General features: G+C 39.6%; 1 protein-coding gene across 4 annotated transcripts; it reads left to right on the top strand.

Annotated features, from left to right (window-relative positions):
• Nucleotides 1-2861: 2861 nt before the first annotated feature.
• Nucleotides 2862-20909, top strand: LOC122396265 (neurexin-4). Of its 4 annotated transcripts, XR_006259026.1 has the most exons (31): nucleotides 2862-3110; nucleotides 5992-6171; nucleotides 7033-7209; nucleotides 7840-8171; nucleotides 8252-8409; nucleotides 8630-8733; nucleotides 8827-9179; nucleotides 9608-9776; nucleotides 9854-9969; nucleotides 10081-10187; nucleotides 10507-10852; nucleotides 12187-12464; nucleotides 12552-12792; nucleotides 12851-13081; nucleotides 13149-13556; nucleotides 13649-13852; nucleotides 13940-14339; nucleotides 14449-14696; nucleotides 14786-15064; nucleotides 15136-15335; nucleotides 15396-15693; nucleotides 15800-15950; nucleotides 16065-16230; nucleotides 16327-16483; nucleotides 16650-16828; nucleotides 17143-17572; nucleotides 17845-17924; nucleotides 18565-18738; nucleotides 19331-19428; nucleotides 20176-20233; nucleotides 20385-20455. XR_006259026.1 is itself a non-coding variant. In XM_043394497.1 (30 exons), the coding sequence occupies exons 4-30, from the start codon at nucleotides 7853-7855 to the stop codon at nucleotides 20531-20533; spliced, it is 6000 nt and encodes a 1999-aa protein (XP_043250432.1). In that variant the 5' UTR covers nucleotides 2862-3110; nucleotides 5992-6171; nucleotides 7033-7209; nucleotides 7840-7852; the 3' UTR covers nucleotides 20534-20909. The 4 variants fall into 4 exon arrangements, 3 of the variants coding, with proteins under 3 accessions (XP_043250432.1, XP_043250431.1, XP_043250433.1); XM_043394497.1 differs by lacking the exon at nucleotides 19331-19428 and having other exon boundaries at nucleotides 16068-16230; nucleotides 20385-20909; XM_043394496.1 differs by lacking the exon at nucleotides 19331-19428 and having other exon boundaries at nucleotides 20385-20909.
• Nucleotides 20910-22211: the final 1302 nt, after the last annotated feature.

Raw genomic sequence — 22211 nt, 5'->3', positions numbered from 1 at the left:
ACGACACCCAAAGAATTGATGATTTCGACGAGATTTCTATGTCTAAGAACTATGTATGAATGAGGAACTGGTCTGAATGGGGTAGCGTGACAAAATCAGAGTATAAGTGTGTTTAACACGCGACACGTTTTACCAAATAAAAAATGAAATAAAGAGGGAGATGGAATATTGCATGCCTAGAAGTATTATAGCTATACACACGTAGGTATATCGATCTAGACACTAGCATAAAAACGAAATATCTATGTTTATATAATGTAACAAATTCTCGGAGTATGGACGCTATGAAATAAATGTACGTAATGTTTAACAAATCTCTGGTGTACGTTCCATTCATTCCACATACGTGTTGCAGAATTTCTAAGAAGAAGGATAAGTAGTAAAAAAAATTGTTACTTTTCCATCGGATTATTTTGATACTGCGTACAATCTCTCTCGATATTAGTTTGTTGTTACGAGTAAAACGTATCAAATAGTCTATTACGGTCTATTATCGCGATTATGTTGATTGCAGCAATTTTCTGTAACGAGTGAGAACTTCTTCTTATCATTCTGCAATCTTCTCAACTGGCAGCTATTACGGAAACAGTAGTACGGGACGTAATATGTCAGACAATTCGCGACCACCGACACTTATCGATATCGACAAGGTTGCGAACTGACGAAATTGTTTCATCGCTTGGAGAATTTGCAAAATATTTTTGACCCATTAAAAAAAAATTTTAATACCTTTGCAACAGGGTTGTAAAGAAACTTCATTAAAAGTCCAGCTATTGAAACGATTAAATGTTTTGGAGTTCTCGTGCAACTAATATGCAAATAACAGACTACTTATGAAAGTTTAAATTTATACTTGAGCATATTCGAAACACGGTAAATGTCTACGGATATATTTCCAAATGAATTTCAAATGTAAGGATACTTTATCGAATATTGATTATAACCTGTCGCGGAACATTTTCTTTATGCTTTCTTCATTCATCTTCTGACACTTTCCTGCGGAATTATGTGCAGTTTCTATTAGAAAACGGGGCAGGAATTCTGATAAAATTACCACGTTATTTATTATTGAATAAAAAACGGCAAAAGTGCTGTACGACAGTCGACGCGTCTCGCTAATTTATCTACGTGTAATTGTTAAATAATTTCCACACCTCGGGTTAAATAAAAAGTTCACGGCGCGAAGCTAAGTGGAATGCACGCAACATGTAGGTCAAGCGTTTTAGCAACAATTATCGCGGAATGATTACGCGTTATTTATTAAGCGTTTGCTAAGCACGTTAAATCAAAAATTTTTAGCGATCAATAATCAACGGGGGACGATTAACGGTAGCGTGTTATTTTTTAATTAAACGTGTCAACAAATTACGACTGTCGAGTGCAACTTCTGATAAGTGGAACGAAGGATGCAATTGCAATTCGTTAATATCGTTCGCGTAATCGCTGAAACCCAAATGCAAATGTTACTGTAGGTCAATGAACAGTTACGACAGCAGTGAATATATTATTATTCGCTGTATCGTCAAAATTCGAATTTAACTACTACTGATTTTTAAAGAAATACTATTTATTATAAGAATAGTAATAAATATTATTTGCTCCAACAGTATTAATATGTCAATATCTAAGATCCCTTGAGTGGATTAATATTGCTCGTCTAATTGATGATTAACGAACAGCAATGTTGCGTTGTTAAATTAAATTAAATCGAGTCGAAATTTATACGAGACGATAAAAAAAAGATTCTGTAGAACCACGAACGAAAACGAGTCTTACGTGCCTCCTCGTGTGAGTCACCAGAAGTGTAACAAATAAATCTGACAACGAGATAATAGACAAATTGGCTCTGCACGCATCCGACGCATTATTACTCGAGAATTAGAAGGTCGCGTTTCGTCCACAACGGAAGGGTTATTGATCCTTAGCTTCTGCCCACGCGAAGATTACTATTTAACGTTCGATCAAGGAGAATCAGAATCCAAACAAATTTATATCTTTAAAAGAAAATCCGTAACATTCGGATGACTTCTTCGATCGTAACATACGTTTGTACGTCTCTATCAGCATGACCTTGGTATGACCTTGAGATTGAAAATTCTATTTTAAATTACTTTGTACTCTATATTTTGCCCTCATCTATCATCGAGCCTTTTCTTCTCTGTTTTTGATTTTCTTTTTTTGCAACCCTGCGCATATTTTATTTTTTTTTTTTATATAATTCTACCGTGTTTGTACTCATTTTTATCGGGAGAACCTCGCCAATCCGTCCATGCTAGTATCGTAAATATAGGGTGAAAATTGTAGAAATTTTTATTTTTTTGATTGGACGATTCATCTTAATGCTCGCGGCGTTCCTTTGAAGTGCACACACTCGACCGTCGCTGCTACACTGTTTCTTTCTCGCTTACCCTCCCTATACATGTGCATTGTCTTTGTTGAGAAAATTATGTTATGCTCAGCTCGAGACAATGAGCAGCGGGGGAGTGGAAATTTCATTTACGAACATTTCGAGGAACTTTAAACGACGACGACAAAATGCACTTTCTTGGGGTTTGAAATAAATTTTTTGAGATGAAAAAATATTCGATTTATAGACATCTGTGAGGAAACGAATCGAATAAAAACGGGTCTGCCTTGGACGTTTAGACGGGCAGCGATCAACGAAAATCGTTGGTGTCCAATTGACCGTAGTTTTGCAAAGGAACTCGCGAGTTAACCGGACACTTCCGAGACACCTTTTACAGAACTAGACCTCGTGATAGTACCCTCAATTGATACGCGGTTGGCTGCGTGGGTGGAGAAAAAGCCTGTGGCACGACGGCGGCTCGGAGAATGAGTTAATGTGTCAGTCGTAAGCGCGATTCCGTCGCGACGCGCGCCTCGAGGGACCAGCGGACCAGTGAAGACTATACTTGTAAAAATTTCTTCCAAGAAAACTCCACCAACGGACACGAAAAATAACTTAATCGATCCGATACGTTGTTTGAAAAACAGAACATCTTTCGTCCACCGCGTGTGAATCATTTCATTTTCAAACCAAGTTCTCTGTGATTGTTTACAACGTGTTTGGGTGACAATTCGGTGATGTTTTATGGCCATGTTTGACAAGTGTAAGTAACTTGTTGCTCGCCAAAAAGAGTGGAATTTCTAGTAACCGGTGACCGCGGTATATAGCAATGATATAAAATTTAGTAAAACGAGAATTAAAAAAGGAAAGTTTCTGATTTAGAACAAAAAGGAACTGAATTCTAGTCAGTTTCATCAACTGTTTATAGTGGTTTCTAATAGCCCTGTTAAGGAATGTAGTATACTCTACACTCTTGTTAATAAACGCTTTATTGCAAATTGTAGTCGTGTTACCAAACGTTTTATAGTATAGCCCTGTTAGGAAACATTTTATAGCAATCTCTATAGTCCTGTTAACAACTGTTTCGTAATAGACTCTAGTCGCGTTAACAAATATTTTATAGTATATTGTGCATACGTGTTAACACACATTTTATAGTAGACTGAACAATCGTATTAGCAAACGATTTATAGTAAAATAATATAGTTGTACTAACATTTTAGCGCAGACTGCTTACTCGTATTAACACACGTTTTATAGTGGACTCTATAATCGTATCAACAAGCATTTTATAGTAAACTATATAGCGTTATCTATAGTCCTATTCTTATCAAACGTAAGTTAAACGATCCTCTTAACAATCGTTTTATAGTCTCGTTAATCTACAGTTTTATAGTCAACAAACAGAAATACTTTACAGTCAACCAAGTAATTAAATTATTCTGATTGCTAAAAAAAAATGAGCTCGCTTTTTAAGGACGAATTTGCATACTATACAATGTAACACAAGAAAACACACGTTGTGTTGGTAATAACATTCAAAATCGATAGTTAAATTTATTTATACATTTTTTTTTGCCCATGACATTTTCCCTTGGATTATGTATCGCGATCGTCCGACCTCGTTAAAGGAAAATGTTCTTAATCCGAAGTCTTTGACTCGTAATTGACCACTCGGGAAAAATAAAGCAAAATTAGAGAACATTTCTTAAGCGTGACGCAGTGGGGCTCGTGTGCCACCGTGCACAGTAATTATTAATCGCACCAATTAGGACGTCGTCCTTAAATACTCAATCCAATTAATGGGATAGGCGAACCGTGTTGGTAGAAAATGATTTTTTATCGAAAAAGTGTCTTGCTAATATTCAAATCTTTAATTTTAACTCTGACACGCGAGTTAGAAATTATTCCATTAGCGACTACTAATAGTACCGTGACCCTTCGTTCACAATTCAGGTTTTGCCCGACTGCTGCAACAAGTTGCACACATAGAATATCTTTTCTAGGAAACGGAGATACTAACTTGGCAAGTAAACACAGATTAGTCTGAGTTTTCGATATTATTTTACTATTTACAGGCTTGGATTTTTTCGATGAATTTGGAACGCGCGAATATTTGATTTTTCGGGGGATACGGATTATTTGCAGATGTAGTCGCATAAAGGACTCTTGATATACTGATTGAAAAGCTGAATACCCACCAGAACAATTAGTTTCCGACGTGTTCGTTAAGTCTCCTTTGTTTCTATTCGGTCGGTTGTATCGACCACTGTCGTTCATACTTTATTCACACGCTTCATAGATATTGCCTAAAGAATGCACAATTCACGTATTAAATGATTCACTGACTAATTCATCCGTTTCATTGCTATGCGCGTTAGACGCTAGATTCCAAGAGACAAACTTCCTTTATGGAAATTGAATCGTCTCCCTTCAAAGGATAAGATCGATGTAGCGCCCTACGTGACTTCCGGTTGCGCAGCAACCTTTCTTCTCAAATGAAATCGCCGTGCTCAGAGAAACGCTATAAGAAATTACTTTTCACTAAAGGAATCAGGATTCAGAAGCTGCATTGAGATTCAGTGGCTACTTCGTGGTCAAAATAAATTATCTATTCTTAATATAGTCGTTTCTCTGTTCACAATATTTTGACAATTCTACCATTTCCTGTTTCTAAATTTATTTTGAAAATGTTACAACTCCCGTGAAACAAATTCAAATTTTTTTGAAGTTATTTTTATTTTTAATTAAACGGAATCTCAACTGTCGATAGTTTCACATTTTCTATGGGAAAAGGGCCTACCTTGAAAGAAAATCCTTCTCCTAATTGCTCAATTATTCTATTTCGTGATATACTACCGTTAATTGGAATATCGCACGCAAAAATTAGAAGGAAAAATTCGAAATTTGATTGCTCATTAGTGGGTAAACAGGGGAACAGGTATTCCCTCGTTCTCGCGGAGGTTTCTCTTTAAAACTTGGCTGCTACAATGACCCAGTCGCCAGGTTTGCTCGATATATCGATTTTCCGAGGACAACAGAAGGAGCACCCACGAGGAGTGTTCCACCTTGCTGCCTCAAAATAAGAAATGCACCAACTAGCTTTTCAAATAAAAAATATCGCGATGTCTAAACTGGAGTTGCATCTATAACGATTCCTCGCTTGGTTAATCGACGTAGGAAATTAATTTTGAAAAATTACTTTCGTAAAATCAAGTTACTAGCTATACCTGTTGTTTTCTCTAACTTAAATATACAGAGTATACTCGAGCGCAGCATCTGAAAGGTTAACAGTCAATGGACCTAATAATTCGCTCAGTAGATAATAAAGTGTAATCTGATTGATTAAAAAAAACACACTCGAGGTCACTGTTGTGAAAATCAAAACGAAGCTACCGAAAATTAAATTTTTTTAAATCTACCGTACACGAGTGCTTCAAAATTCATGCACGATTGGATACTGAACGAGTTCTGTCGAATGAAAATTGTAAGGACAGTTTTAGATAATGATAGGAAAGAGAGGGAAACGGTAAGAGTTAATGGGTTATGCGAAAAAGTGTCGATGGTGACTGAATCCGTAATGATAGTCAATAAACCGTGATGAGTAAGAGAGAGCAGCAGTCGGAGTGGTATTAATAAATTAGTGTCTAGTTGCTACAAGCAGCGGCAACAGGAGCATCGACAGGAGGCGGAGGAACAACAGATAGAAGAGCAAGACTAATAGGAAGAGGTGGAAGTGGTGGCGATGACGGGGACAATGATGGACACCGACGAGTATTTGATTCTCTCTCTCGCAAGATTTCAAGCGGTTTAGTCGCAGAAAGGTTCGGTACCCCTTCAAATATTATTCGAATTTAAAAGACACTCGAACACTTTAGGAAAAACAATTTCTTTTTGATCGACGAACAAGCTACTTTATAAAGAACTATTTCAATAGTTTACTCCGAACATATTTCAGTTTTCTTATACCATTACCTACGTGAGATCTATAAACTATTGGTGACTGAATATTTGATAATTTTTTAAATTCAAAAATTGTTTACGAAACTAAACTTTATATTTTCGAAATATCCAGACGCATCGGTTCGAAGTAAATTTATCGTTCAACCGTATGCTGTACAAGTGTCTCGGTATAAAAAATTATTTTTCCTGTTTAATAACCGTTCAAAAATAACACATAGGAAATGAACATCAATTTTGGAAAAATAGTAACTTGATACTTATGGGGTTATACCATAACGTGATGACAAAAATGTACCCCCTAAAGTAATGGTCTGCAACGAAACTCATACGTCCGACTAAAGTACTTGTCTTGCAGTACTAAACCTTTACTGCATGGATTTTATTTTATTTTTCAACGATTATAAAAGAAAAATTATTTTTTGGATTTTAATGAACAAACTAAACTGATTGTCTTGATTTAACTTCAAGAAGAAAGGCAATGTCTTTGATACATTGCGAATGCCCCACGATAAAATGCAAACCTGCGATCTGTTTTGCAATAGATTTCAAATGATTTACAACAAGTCACCGATAACCCATAAGTTCGAAGTGACCCACGCCTACTCTAAAAAGGTAACCTTGAAACATCGCGTTTGATTTCCATTGTCTTAACGGTACCGGGTTGGCCCAATTTGCCGCGACACCCTGTATAACATCGACCAACGTGGAAAATGATTCAACAGCTTCCCCGTCTGTCGGTAAACGTGACAGCGCGTGTCGTTCGTGTGGGATCGGATCCCTCAGTGTGTGTCAGTGCGAAAGAAGACAATTGACTCGCCGCCGTGCTTGCCGGGGGCCTCCTGACGTCACATCCTGTCCTCTGGCTAGTCGCGATCTCGTTTGGACCACGGCACGTCAAGGTACGCAGATTCGTGCGTCCTCAATGTTTGGACGCAGAAAACTGTCACTGAATGGCTAGCGCGTGAGATCTCACCGCCTCTTTACCTTTGCTCGGGCTTTGGCTTGCTTAATATTTCGTCGCCTCCGTTCAGACGCGATTTCACGCGGAAAAGACGATATAGCATGGGCGACGTGCATGTGTCGCCGGGCTGCGCGCAACAATTACAGGGGTGATTTTTTCGAGGGATCACGTGCTTCGAGTTTGAGACGCGAATCACGAGACACGAGGTTCGAGATCGTTGGAAGCAGTGCGACGAGAATATTTTCGACAGTGTTTCCGTGCGGGTTCGGTTATTCGATGAAAGAAACAAACAGATACTTTCTAATTATCCGGGTAACGATCGATTGGATCACGAATTTTCTAAGACCGGAGGTACCGAAGTTTGACGATGTTCGAAGCGAACTCGGTTACGCAAGTTGAAGTTACTTTGTCGCGTTCGAGCAATTATCGTATAGGTCTTCTACGGGACCGACGTATCAAAATTGAGGAAGGTACTTGTTTGACGCTGTTCGAAGTGATCGAAGCAACAGGTTGTAACGAGAAACACATTTTCGACAAACGAATCCGAAAGTTACGATTGATTTTTCAGCGAAAGAACAACGATGGCCGACCACAACAAACGGATCTTCAAGATCCTCGTTTGGGCGAACATTTACGCGATGATCCTAGCGAACCTGACCGACTCGTCGGAGACCGACTTGTCCGACGAAATGGACGGGTTCACGACAACCAAGAGAACGTTTCCTGACAGATGTCTCTTTAAACCCGATCCGGGTCCTTGCAAACCGTACATCCCCAAGTGGTGGTTCAACAAGATCGAGGGAAAGTGCAGGCGGTTCCCCTATGGCGGCTGTTTGGGAAACGAGAATCGTTTCAACTCGGAAACTGAGTGCCTTCATTACTGCGTGGGTGGTCCTGAACGTAAGGAATCCGATTTGTTCTTTTACGTTAGATTTTAACGTAGACTAAGTCTTCGAGGAAACGTTTCACGATACTTTCAGATACGTTGCCGCCTTATTTCGTCACGAAGGGCAGCGTATTTGTGACCAGCACCGCGACCACGAACACACTGCCCTCCACCACGGCCATCACTCCTCGAGTAACGTTTGCGCCTACAACACCGACAAGACCACCTGTACCGAAGTACAAAAGAGGAAAGGTGGGTTACGGTAACGCGCGATTAACTCTCGCCAAATTTTGCACGGTTAACTTTCCACGATTCGCTTGGTGTCTCGAGTTCAACGAAACCTGACTCAAAAACGTCTGTAACGCATTCAAACTTCAACAAACTACAAATTAAAGAAACGTTTGAACAATTTGATAGGCGATCCTTTGATTATTTTGAAACGTGAAACTATACTAGGAGAATTGTTTCGTAGGAGCTAACTTTCATGGAATCTGGGTACGAGAAGACCTTCATGTTCGCGCAAAGCAACACGTTCATTCAGCTCGACGGCAGCGGGATAAAACCGTTTCAACTTCGGTGGGTGAACACTATCGAGCGCTATACGAATATCACCGCGATTAGCAAAGCGTAAAGCGACTGAAGGGGGTTAAATGCGATTTTAATTTGCAGTCTGTGTCGCGAGATATCCTTCAAGTTCCGCACAAAATTACCGCACGGTCTGCTGGTGTACCACAGCGTCAAGGATCGACCGGAAGGTCTGGATCCGTACGCTCTGTACGTGATCGTCGAGAAGGGCCAACTGAAAGTTGTTCACGTGTTTGGAAAACGATCGACTAGCCTGACCGTCGGCGAGGGGCTGAATCGAGACGAATGGCACAGCGTTTTGGTAAGAATCGACGTGCACGGGGCGAAACTGATCGCCAGAGTGGACGACAAACAGGAAGAGACCACGCTCAAAGTTCTCGAACACGTGATCAATTATGGGGTTTCGGAGGAATTGGCGTCCGTCGTTCTTATAGGAGGTGATAACAAAATGAAGGGTTCCGTAAATAAGTCACTTTTTTAATCGGTCATTCTTCAAATTAAATGTCTCGATGAACTGTTTAAAAAATAATTTATAAATTGAAATACAATTGCTCTTCTGAGAATGATAGTCGACACGTGGCGGTCACGTGATTGTCACGTGCTAATCACGTGATTGAAGTATCGAAGCATAGCAGTGCACCAAATAGAAAACAATAATTATATTTTAAGCTATAAGTATTGATTAAACGGAAAATCAATATATTTTGTGTCAATGACCAAAAATTTTTCCTTTTACCTCATACATCTCGGAAACGAATTATCAGTTGAAACCATAGAAGTTACGTTGTGTAAATAATTCATCGAGACACATAATTCACGATGAATAACAAATCAAATTCTGTATGAATTATGTATGTTTCGTCAGGATTGAGTTCCGAAGAACGGTTACACGGTGTGAAGTACATAATAGAATCCTTCGTCGGTTGCATAAGAGACATGGTTCTGAGCTCTGGCAAATCTGCCAGCGATCTATTGCCCATCCAGCCTCTGATCGCCACGAAGCACGAAAATGTGAAAGAGGGGTGCATTGACAAGTGAGACGTTCGACGAAATATATTCTATGGTATCGGTCCCAGGGTTTCGATAAATTTAATTTCGTGTCGAATTTCAGATGCAGAACGCGAGAGAATCTTTGCTTCATTTCCACGCAATGCGTAAATCACTATAACAGTTTGACTTGCGACTGCTTTGGGACGAAATACGAGGGCGAACGTTGCGATGTGTACAGTACGTAAATTAATAATCGTCACCATCGATACGCGATACGATCTAAAATTCGAATCTAAAGAGGATTCATTCGCAAGCCTTATTTCAATTTTCATGAATTGATCTTTTCAGCGGCAACAATTTTAACATTGAGAGGCTCCTCGTACGTCTCTTTTCGCGTGTATGACTGGAAAGACAGAGTTCATTCGTCCGTCAACAGAATAAGCCTTGCATTCAAGGTATTTGACAAATTAATTATCATTAATCGAACGAAGTTGAACTTCAATAAACTCGGACAAACTTGAACAAAGTAAAAGAAACCCGAAAAAAACAAACAAATTTAAACTGACTAGTTTAAACAATCTAAACCATACGAACACACTTAACATGCAAACAAACAAGAACAAATATATTAAATTAATAATGAATTTGTCAACGATAAGTGTTTCATAGAAACTGAACAGGCAATACCCTTTGTGCAAATCAGAACTATTGGTTGGCGTGAATAAACTATTATAAACTAACATCTCAAAATATCTTTTTTATCTTTCTGCATAGACAAAATGGGATGATTCGGCTCTGTTCTACGCGTCCGGCGAAATTGATGGGACGCCGCACTATATAGCAGCCTCCATCATGAATGGATCGGTTCACGTCGCATTAGATTTCGGACATAACTCGAAAATTGCTACGGTGCTCGGTGACTACATTACTGCGAATCACTGGAATAATCTCACGATATTCCACAACGGTTCTTTAGTATTCGTCAGCTTGGACGACGAGATAAAAGTGCTCGAAGTACCCGGAGAAAATTACAATATGATCATCGATCCCGAAATCTACATCGGCGGTGGGCCTGAACTGCACAAGAAAATGGGTCTCCTCTCGCACAATAACTTCGCAGGTACACAAACATTTATATAATAATATCAAATTAAAATAAATTATACCAGTCACCGTTCTTTTTCGCGGATCAACCAAAATAAAAAGGTATATATAAACAAAATAAGAGGTGTATAAACAAATGTTTGAGGCATTACGATAGCCCCCAATCAACGCGACGCGTTATGATCAAACTCATAAAAAGTAACGAGTTCAAATGACAAAACTTATCATTTGAGATCCTTTAGCTGCCGTAGACTAATACGACTCTTCCAAAAATAGAAGAGCAAGCATTAGTCGTAGCGCTCAAAATGGTAGCTTATAAAAACTAACTCCTCATCGTTATCAAATTAAAAAAAAAAACGCGTTGAAAAGACTCCTAAATAGCTGCAAAAAAAAGTTTGCGCTTGGGTTCTTCTTTTCGACAGAGGAAACCATCTTGGAGTTTTTGACAAGGTGTTATTTGTAGACCTCCACCCTCTCCAGCAAATGGCTGCGAGGGGACTATAACACACAATCTATTAAATTAATTAATTTATCCTTATATCTACACTCACCACGTGTGCGTACCTGTATCTGTGTGCGTATACCTGTGCACTTTTCCCCCTTTGTCGGTCTGTAATCGGTTTATCCTTCTCGGTGGACGTTCCCTTCTCTCCATGTGTCATCCTTGTTCATCCTTGTTCCACAGTGTTTCCTTTGCTCCGTAATACTCAGCAGGTCACTGTGAGAGTAGACGTTGCACGTACAACCTGAAAAATCCCTGTGCTTTTGCACTGGGTCATGAAGGACAAGTTGAATCTACCTTTCGGAAGCAACTCGTGTGGCCCACGAGAACCACGCGAAGGAGGAACTACCAGCTTACGCTGAGTTCTAGCAGGATGGCTTTTCAGCCGATTATTAGGCCTGCACCGCCACAGCTACCATAAGTAGCCGCCTGCACTGGCGGTCACAGGCCAACACTGATAGAACACAGTATTTGGAATCCACTGGGTCATGAAGGACAAGTTGAATCTACCTTTCGGAAGCAACTCGCTTGGTCCACGAGGACCACGCGAAGGAGGAACTACCAGCTTACGCTGAGTTCTAGCAGGATGGCTTTCCAGCCGATTATTAGGCCTGCACCGCCACGGCTACCATAGGTAGCCGCCTGCACTGGCGGTCACAGGCCAACACTGATAGAACACAGTATTTGGAATCCTATATCTCCATCAAAGCACTGTAAAAGCTGAATCTTCACGCTGTCAAGTAACACGAAACACTGCCTGGGTGGACCTAGAACAAAAATACAATATATTAGAATAATAAGCATCTCAGCTCCAAGTAGCTAATCGAAGTTGATAAAATAATTTCCAGGCTCGCTGAAGTACGTGTTCTTCAACGACAAGTCCATCATTTACGAGTTGAAACGATCGAATCCCATGGTGCACTACATTGGCGTGTTGGAGCCTGAATACTACGAAGCAGACGTTGATGTGATACCGATAACATATCCATTCGCTGGGAGCCACATTTGGTGGCCCATAGCGCGTACCGATTCCCTGAAGTTGAATTTCGATTTCAAAAGCTCGAAACCCGTGGCGGTAGTTGCGTCGGGAGACGTAAAGAGCAATCGTGGTCTTGGATACTGGGAGGTGAGTAGCACTAAATGCAGGGTAACGATCAGCAGAGACACTAAAATTTTCGTCCACAAAATAATACTGTTAACACGTATCTATCAGCTTCGCTTGGTCAACGATGAAATACGTTTCCAACTGATTCCCGTGTTGTTGGAGAACATAACCGTCTCAGCCGCCGTGAAGTTTCCACCTTACAACACATCCTGGCACGCGGTTGAACTTAATTACACCAAGGGGGAGCTCAGTGTTCTAGTCGACTATAGAAACAAGCAGAGCAAACTGTTCTCCATGACGTTCGAACTAGGCGACAAAGTGATAATCGGAAGTGGAAAGAGCAATGCAGGTAAGCCTGAAGATTTAATGGAACCGAGACAAGTGTGAGACGCTATGGTTTGGATCAGGTCTGGTCGGGTGTATGCGCGAGATTCGAGTGAACGACGAAAGGATAGAGCCTAGATACGTGGTCAACACCGAAAGAGTCATTGGAGAAGTAGCTTTGGATAACTGCCAGTTCGTGGATCCTTGTACCAGGCCGAACACCTGCGAACATGGAGGGAAATGTTCGGTGAAGGAAGACAGGATCACCTGCGATTGCGAGGACACTGGTTACATGGGTAAAAACTGCCATTTCGGTGAGTGAATCTCGAAAGTCGACAAGCAAATTAGAAAACAGTTAAAGCGTGTACTGATTATTTCCAGCTCAATATAGAAAGACGTGCGAGGAACTCGCTCTGCTAGGCTACACCCAAGACAACGTTTATAAAATCGACATCGACGGAAACGGCAGATTTCCACCCGCCCTCGTGAAATGCGAGTTCCAGTCCATCGAGGACTCGACGAAAACGATAGTGGAGCACAATTTACCCTCGCAAGTCGACGTGAGGTCTATCGCTGAGTCCGATTTCTCTTTCCACATCAAATACAGACAGTTCACCGGCGAGATGCTCCAAGAATTGATCTCACATTCGTTGTACTGTAGCCAGTACGTTAAATACGATTGTTACAAAGCGCCTTTGGAGTTGCACAGCGCTACGTGGTTCCTGAATTCGAAGGGGACTACCGTCGACTACATTGGAAATGTTAACAGAGGTTCCTGCCCTTGTGGAAGTGAGTGTTGGAAGATCCAAAACTATTTCCTTTGAAAACTATCGTTGCACGAATAAACTGCTTCCTCAACCGGTACTTTCATTCGTGTTCAGTGAACAGGACATGCGTCGACTCGAATCTAAGTTGCAATTGCGACGTCGTAACTGGTAACGCTGGAAAGTGGTTGTCCGATGAAGGTTACTACGAGACCCCGGACTCTCTAGGCATCACAGGAATGGTGTTCTTGCAACAAAGAGACCTGGAAGAGGATGCACAAGGTCGGGTCACTTTAGGCCCGTTGGAATGCGTTGAAACGAGTAAGTAATCGTTCAGTGTTTTCTTGTAGAATTCTTGTAACTTGCAACAGACGTGAATTGATTGAGTGACCTGATATGATTGTTTAGACACACAGAAGTACGTGGTCACATTCACAACCTCGCAATCCTACATCGAGGTACCAGGTTGGCGAAAAGGAGACATAGCCTTCAGCTTTCGGACAACCGGCGAAAAAGCTATTCTACTGTACCAGCCGCCTATCAGAAGCAACTATCCGTCCTTCATGGTAGCTCTGACCTCGGAGTTCCGTTTGACGTTCAATTTTACCTTAAATACCGGTACCGTCAGAGATTTGCAAGTGAAGAGTATACGAAAACTGAATAATGGTGAGTGGCAAAAGATCTGGATCGACTACAACGACTACCACGTTAGATTCATGATCAACACTGAATACCAAATGGTTGATCTGTTGCCTGAGGAGGAGTTTGGACCCTTCGAGGGTTCCATGTTCATCGGTGGAGCTACTGCGTGAGTAGTTCTGTTGAACTTGTTGCAGAACAATTTAAACATAGTTGCTCGAGGCGACGCCATTTAATAGCTTCGCTTTGTATTTGTTGAAGTATGTATTTTCTTCTAGGGAACACTTGAGAACCTCTTCGGTCCGACAGGGTCTCATTGGGTGTTTCCGTGGTCTTGTCGTGAACGGTGAGATCCTGGACATTCACAGCTACATGTCGGTCCACTTGTCCGAGATTATCAAGGACTGCAAGCCCTCTTGTCAACCGAATAAGTGCCGAAACGGCGCCAGGTGCGTAGAACTCTGGAGCAAATTCGAGTGCGTCTGCGAGAACAGATGGGCTCACCTTGGCACCTATTGCGAGAAGAGTAAGCTTTTGCACCAAATACAAAATCACCTGTCACAAGCCTCGTGTCACCTTTTATGATACTAATTCCCTTCGTCGATGATTGCTTAGACATAAACTATAGAGCCCTGACCTTCACGTCGCAAGGAGCTTTCTTAAAGAAGAACTACTTTGGGTCTGACGAGGAGGACGAGGAGAAATTATTATTGAAGGGCATACTATTGCAGAACATACTGATCAATCTGAGGACCTACGATACACACTCGTTGATACTGTACGCGAACGATCACTTGAACAACTTCGCCCACCTCTACATCTCAAATGGAACGAACATCGTTTATTTGTTCAACGCCGGCAACGAAATAAAAAACATCACCGTCGAATATCCAGGTAAGCGAAGATATTTTTTCTTCGAGAAAGGCGAGTTATGTTCTACTAATCCAGGTCAAACTCGCTTTTAGACGCGAACACGGGGATCTCGGTGCAAATCGCGATAATCCGGAACGAAAGATCCACGACGTTACACGTGAACGAGTACAATGTTACTTTGAACGCCACTCCCGTGCTGCTCGATACCTATTCGAACAAACCCTGGACAAATCCGGAGAAGGAGGTCCTAGCACCGCAAAGGCCACCGGCGCCGCCCAGTGATTACTTTCAGGTGAGATTTCAGGCTGTTACGTTTTACTGAATGTACGCAATGATTAGTCATCTTACATAGGTGAATCTAGGAGGCTTTGACTCGGACGATCTATTGAGAGTCGGCAAAGAGGGCATGCTGATCAAAGGCTACGTCGGGTGTCTACGTGGACTGATGATCGGCGACTATCTCGTCGACCTACGAAATCTCGCCAACGAAGCAAATCACGAAGGCAGTAAGGAAGTCCTTCCATATTGCCAGATGAAGTGCGACGCTGTGCCTTGCAAGAACCTGGGAATCTGCACGGAGGACTTTGGCAGGCACGAGTCCTCGTGCAACTGCGAACTAACGTCCTATTTCGGGGAGAATTGCGCCGATGGTAAGAACGCTTGTAAAGCAAGAAAAGAATAGACCGTCAGTAACTTTAAACTACAAACTGATTTAAATCGAAGTATATTTTTTCAAATAATCGCGTTCTCTGTTAGAAAAAGGAGCAGATTTCAGCGGCGAGAGTGTTCTCCAACGCGAGTTCGACCTCGTCGGCGAAGTGAACCAAGTGAAGGTTCAACTGGCTTTCTCGACCAGCGAGCTACGACAACAAACCACGTCGCTTCTACTTCTACAGACAGAAAACAAGTAAGCCCTCGATGGTCCTTTAACATTCGCGCTTCGTGGATTCTTAAATTCTGAACGACCCAACGAGCCTCTCTTGGAACGTCTTGGATGTCTGTCGAAAACATTTTTTTCCAGAAGAAGCTACTATCTGCTGGTTGCCCTGACGTCGGAAGGCCAACTAATATTCGAGGAAGACAGGGAGGGTTCTGCTCAAGGAGTACGATTGAACGATAGAAACTTCCTAAACGGTGCTCGACACAGCGTCTACTATGTTCGCGACAACCATACGGCTACACTTTTGGTACGTTATTAATAATTCTATTACTGGTTCAGCCTATTTTTGGAATGCTCTGTTCATTAGGCGGCAGTGGTGCAAGTATTTTATCTTTGCTTCTAGATCGATCGCGAGCCTGTGTCGCTTCTGGCAATCCCAGTGCTGAACCTAGGCGACGACGAAGACGACAGCCCGGGTGTCACGGAGATCCAACTCGGTGGCCTAAACACGACTGATTCCCGGTTCAGCGTATACAAAGGATACACCGGCTGTCTCAGCAGTGAGTGACACGTTAAAATCATCCAATTGAAAAGTCTGTCGTCCCGAACGATCATCTGCAGTGACGTGCGATCACTGTTCTAACAGAATACTGTCTTTCTTATGTTAGACAAAACGATCATCAGCCACATTGCAAATTCGAAATGACGGATACCCTCTTCTTGTAGACGTCGTGGTATCGATCAACGGAGGTCCTGGCATGAAGCCACTCGAGGAATATATGCTCTTTACGAAACAGGGAAGTGAAACCGTCCGAGCGACGATACCTGCTGGAGTCAGGAGCGCTCAGTGCGCGGTCTTTCACGCGCAACCACGTGGCCTCGACCCGCCTAGAAACGATAGCGTGGTAAGTAAGCTAACATCCTACATTTTAACCTGAGAGTACTCACACGAGGATCCAGCAAATCACCACCGCTGGGAAAAATGTAAATGGTCATAAAATCAATAAAAAAACCTGGAATAATAATTTGTATACATTGTGATCGTTAAGTGTTACTTTCTATTGAGGATCTGCAAACACTCCGCGTGAGTACTCCCAAGATTAAATATTACCTAGCAATTGATCACTGAAGTTCTCGAAGAATGATAATTACTTGAGATTAGTCTCCGAGCCCTGATGATATAACAGCTACTCAAAAGGACTCGAAACTTTCTGTTCAGGGTCGTGACAAAGCCTGGGTGGAGGATCCGCCAGAAAGGATACTATACAAGTCTCAGTACGCTGACGCAACGCAAGAGGAACAAGGTGCTGGTACTTATATCTTCATAGCGCTGTGTTGCATATTCGTGGCGGCGGTTATTGGTTGCATCTACGAGGTTTGGCGAAGCGCGAGAAAAGATCGACACAGCAGAAGAGCGTCTGTGGTCTCGGGCACGTCAACGGTGCCAACTTCCAGTTCTCAGAGATGGCAATCGCCGCAATACACAGAATCGATACCGACTGGTGTGAAAACCGTGGGCTTCATGAACGTGAACGAGGACGAGAAGAGACCTAACGGTACGCACATGAAGCCAGCGGTCAAAGAGTACAAACCGGTGCCCAACGCGGAGTCTAAAGACTTAATTAACGATAAAAGAGTTCATATAAAAGGTAGGTTTGATCGAGTTTGAAATCTAACTTGATATGATGGTAGGAAACGAAATGAATTTGCTGTTCAGAGATGGCTTTCCTTTAATTCTTAATCCAAGGCCACTAAAACAAAAAAGCAAAATACGATGGAGAACCATAGAAAATATTTATAGACGAAGGATTAGATAAATTGACGAGAAAAGATTTTGCTACAATAAAATTATTACTAATTATTTAAAAATTCAATTTCTATTTAGATTATTTCCAAAGTAACGATCGTTTCTATCTTACAGCAGATGAGGAACCAGAGAAGAAGGAGCTCCTAGGGGTAAATACAGGCAACATCACTAAACCTCCGAAACCAAATCCATTCGTAAAGATTTTTTCTTTTTTTTATAAAAATTATATATTAAGATCTAAGTAGCTTGCAAACAGGATCATAGTTTTCACTGTTTAAACATAAATGCATAATATTTGACGATCATTCGACCGAAGCTTTTTGAGGACTGTAAATAATTAAATTTTATAACTAAATTAACAACTGTGTTAATAACTATATCCACTTTGTAAGCTCGCTTTGAAAATATTTGCAAGATTTCGAGATATATAATACATCAATTGATAAATAAAGTCTAGCTAAGAAACTGTAACTTCTTTAGAATATTCATTCAAATGAAACAATATAACTACAATTTAACTAAAATTTTGAATATTCAAAATAAACTAGAACACACTGTTTGTGTACACTTTTTATAATAGTTCTCACCTAAGTATCTCTTAAATACTTAAATACGTGTGTTATTTTCAAAAATGTAATTAAAAACAACAAACGCTCTAATTTTTTTTTTAATATTATACAATGATATATAAATTTACTAAAAAGTATATTTTGTAATTGTTTTGGAATACAGACTTCTTACACTTATTATTTTAACTACTACAATAATAGAATAGAAAATAAACAATGTTGAACTCTAACATGCAACTGAACATATTAAATAATTTTGTTTCAGTCCATGGAGGATCTTCAAGAGGAACCAGAACTAGAAGAATGTGAAGAAGAAGAAGCAGGTGAGGAGTACGAAGAAGAAGAAGAGGAAGAGGACGATTTAAAACAGCAAAATCAAAATGAGGAAAACGATCAACCAAAGGAAGAAAATACAAACAACAAAGACTTCGTGAAGTCGGTAAGGAAAATATCGACAAGTTACTCCTTGAATAGATAAATCCTTGACAATCAGGAGAACCTTCTGTGAACAAATTCCTTCGTTGATAACAAAATCAACAAGTTTATTTTTCAGTATCCTAAAACATTTAGAAATATTGTCCACAGAAGGCTGCATTGAAATTAATAGGCCATAACTGGACTAAGATCATACTCAGTTTTGTCATTAGTTTTATTATTCAAGGACTGACTCAATTCCACCAAAAAACAAAATGCGTTCATATCTGTTAGATATACATATAAATTCTTGACTGTGATGTGACACTATTGTTCATTCCCACTATCACACGCACTGTTCATATTTATCTTCGTCGGCTTTGTATGTGTATTCCTATCTTTTTTTTTTTAAATAAATATGCAATATTGATTATGTTATACGAGCGACGAATAAAATATCCTTGAGAAAATAAATTTTGACACGTTTGAGATTTTGCTCCTCGAAAATCCAAAAATACGCTCCTCTAAATATAACTCGTTTGCCAGAAAAAATAAAATTGAGAAATTTCGAAAATACGAAGCACGATAAACGTAATGGAAAAATGTGATACTTTCAGCCGGAAAATTCGTCTACGATAAGTGTTGAGGAGAGCGTTGAATCGTTAAAAACCAGTCCTGAACACGATGACACAAACACGCACTACGAAATCTAGAGGTACCATCGTTAGAGTCGCAGGAAACTGTATTGGACGCTTAAGGCTACTTTACTTTCACTTCTCTCTCTTATTTTCTAACTTAAGAATTGTCATTGCATGGTTTTATATAACTTATGTGTAAGAAAGATTGTTTACTGTACTCGGAAAAAAAGGATTGTTCAAAGTGCTTCATAGAATGGTTAATAAATTATTTGTAACCATAAAAAAAAATGCGAGGAAAACAACATTGTTAAGAATTGAACAGTTCACGATAAAAAATAAAATACAACAATCTTGATAACATAAAAAATATTTTTAACAAATATTCGACTTGGAACTGAAATGAAAATGCACTAATTTTCAAGTATAAACAATTGTAAAATAACTGTAAAATAACAGTTTGTTTTTGCAAGATTCAAAATCATACACTTTATCATTTATGATACATAATACTATATTTAAACACTTGTAGAACTTCATTCTGGTCAATAAATTTCTAAGAAGATTTAAAGCATAAAATAATGTATATTCAATGTGAGGACTGAAAAATTTGTAATGATAATTAAGATGCATCAATCAATATTGCATGAATAACAAAAGCAAGGCAAGATAATGCATCCCAATTGCATGCTGCAGTTAGGGTTCTTCTGTCAATGAGCATTTTAATTATAATTTTTGCATCATTTCCATATTTTTCTTTTTCACTTAAGACACTGTTCAAGTATTATATCTTCACTTATTTTAAAAAGAATTTCCACCTTATTTAGGTAAACGCGCACCATAATAACAACAAACAACGATCAACAATCGAAGATTTGTCTTTAGGTCAGTACACCTTAATAAATAATTTATTTATTCGTTGATAAAACTAAACAACAGTTTACTGTTGCTAGTAAGAAACAAATAAATTAAATAACTCTTAATATTCATTTTCAATATACTACATGCGCTATAAGCTGCACGTTTAATTTTTTAGATCCTGCGAGGCCTTTGATTCTCAATCTGCAACCTATCTACCTATCGGATGATCGAAGAGCTTTTGGAAGTCCACTCAATTATCTCGGAGTTCCGAAATTTCAACAGAGAAACCGGAACTCCATAGAATCAGTATTGTCTTTGGACTAATCGTTTGTATCTTGAGGAACTTTCATACGAAATTCCTTTCGATTTTTGCGGGCAATCAACGTTAATGCAAAAAAAAAAATGAAGATGCGACGATAGTAATCAATTATTACCAAATGTTCGAATTTCAAATTTCGCGGCACGCGCTGCGACACGAAATACATTTCTATTTAAATAAGACAACTCGTCTTTAAAAATGTACGCGTAATGAGCGAGAATGAATTTCTAGATTAAATGTTTAAACATAGTTTGAAGATTTGCGACGGCAAGATTATATAATTTATTATAGCGATAGGTGATACTTACAGTTTGAACACGAATGTAGATTGAGGTCATCAACGTGATTTGTCCGCCGTTCCGTGTTACGTGTCGATCAGAAGAGGTACTTGTTCATATTTGACGTAATTGCTAAAAGAAAATAATAAAATTATGTCTGATACGTTTCATGATTTTACCTACGAATCACACACATACCTACGCAAATTAAACAAAATTTCAGTTATTCAAACACACTCGCTGCTTTTCATTTCGAATGATTGTACTACCAACGATAGAAAACTTTTAACGGATCCTTTCAGTAAGAAAAAAATACTAGGAAATATTCTGGGGTTATATAGGGTTTATTCTGCTAACCCTAGAGATCAGCACCCCCACAATATGAGAAGCACTGATCTATGCACCAAACTTAACCTTAATTACTACATGGCGCGTAGCCATTGCAAACACTGAAAGAGAATTTGAAATGGGAAAGGAGAGCACACATGCGTTCTTCCGTTTCTCTTCTTTTATCTCTACTGTTTTTCTAGAAAGTACTCAACCAATATAAATACTTGTGAATTTCAATACTATGACATTTCCCATAAATATGATAACTACAAAATAATTATTCGATTAAAAAATGCTACAGAGCAGTCATTACTAGTACTAGACTAGTATACAATTTTTACTAATAGGTTCCAAATTTTGGGAAAGTTAACGGTACATTACTGTATTTGTATACCAAGTAGCACAAAGTGAACAAAGGAAAAACGTGAGATCGTATTAATATTAAACGAAAGAGTTAACACGTTGACTATCATGCCAATTTTCTATGTCTAAACGTGTCCTCGACATTTGTTCAAATTATAATGTGAAACATGGAAATATTCGATAATTTAATAGTGTGTTATTTTACAGTATTCCTAATTAAAGTAGCGTCATTTACTATCGTAAAGAATATTGTATCGCATTGTAAGTTTAAAGTGTCAGTTAGTAGAGACCACCATACCAGTCGACATGTTAATATGGAGAATGAACAAAAACTATAATAGCAATTAGAAACAATTAAATAATAACAGATAAAACACGTAAATACCTTATTACTTGCAAATCTCCTACTACGTCCTTCCGTAGTAAACACACAAATGACGCCGAGTCAGCCGGCTATGACCTCGCTGCGAGGAATCCTCGCCGAGGATTGGACAATTAGTGGGGGGGAAGACCCAACCTTCTTAACAGCTGCGTCGAATGTATACCAAAAATCCCAAACAACTGGGGAAATAATATCCCTAAAACAATTAAAAATACACAAAATGTCATGAAATAAAATTAAATGGCATTGAATGATGCGCTAGCTGAATGTAATTTTATTAATTTTTATGCATTAATAACTACATAATTTTTATTGGACTATTCGATACAG

Source organism: Colletes gigas, unplaced genomic scaffold (assembly GCF_013123115.1).
Source record: "Colletes gigas isolate AHSC1104 unplaced genomic scaffold, ASM1312311v1 Colletes_gigas_Sc00007, whole genome shotgun sequence".
Classification (NCBI taxonomy): Eukaryota; Metazoa; Arthropoda; class Insecta; order Hymenoptera; family Colletidae; genus Colletes; species Colletes gigas.
The sequence above is the reverse complement of the archived record's forward strand: the minus strand, read 5'-3'. Positions and strand labels throughout refer to the sequence as shown.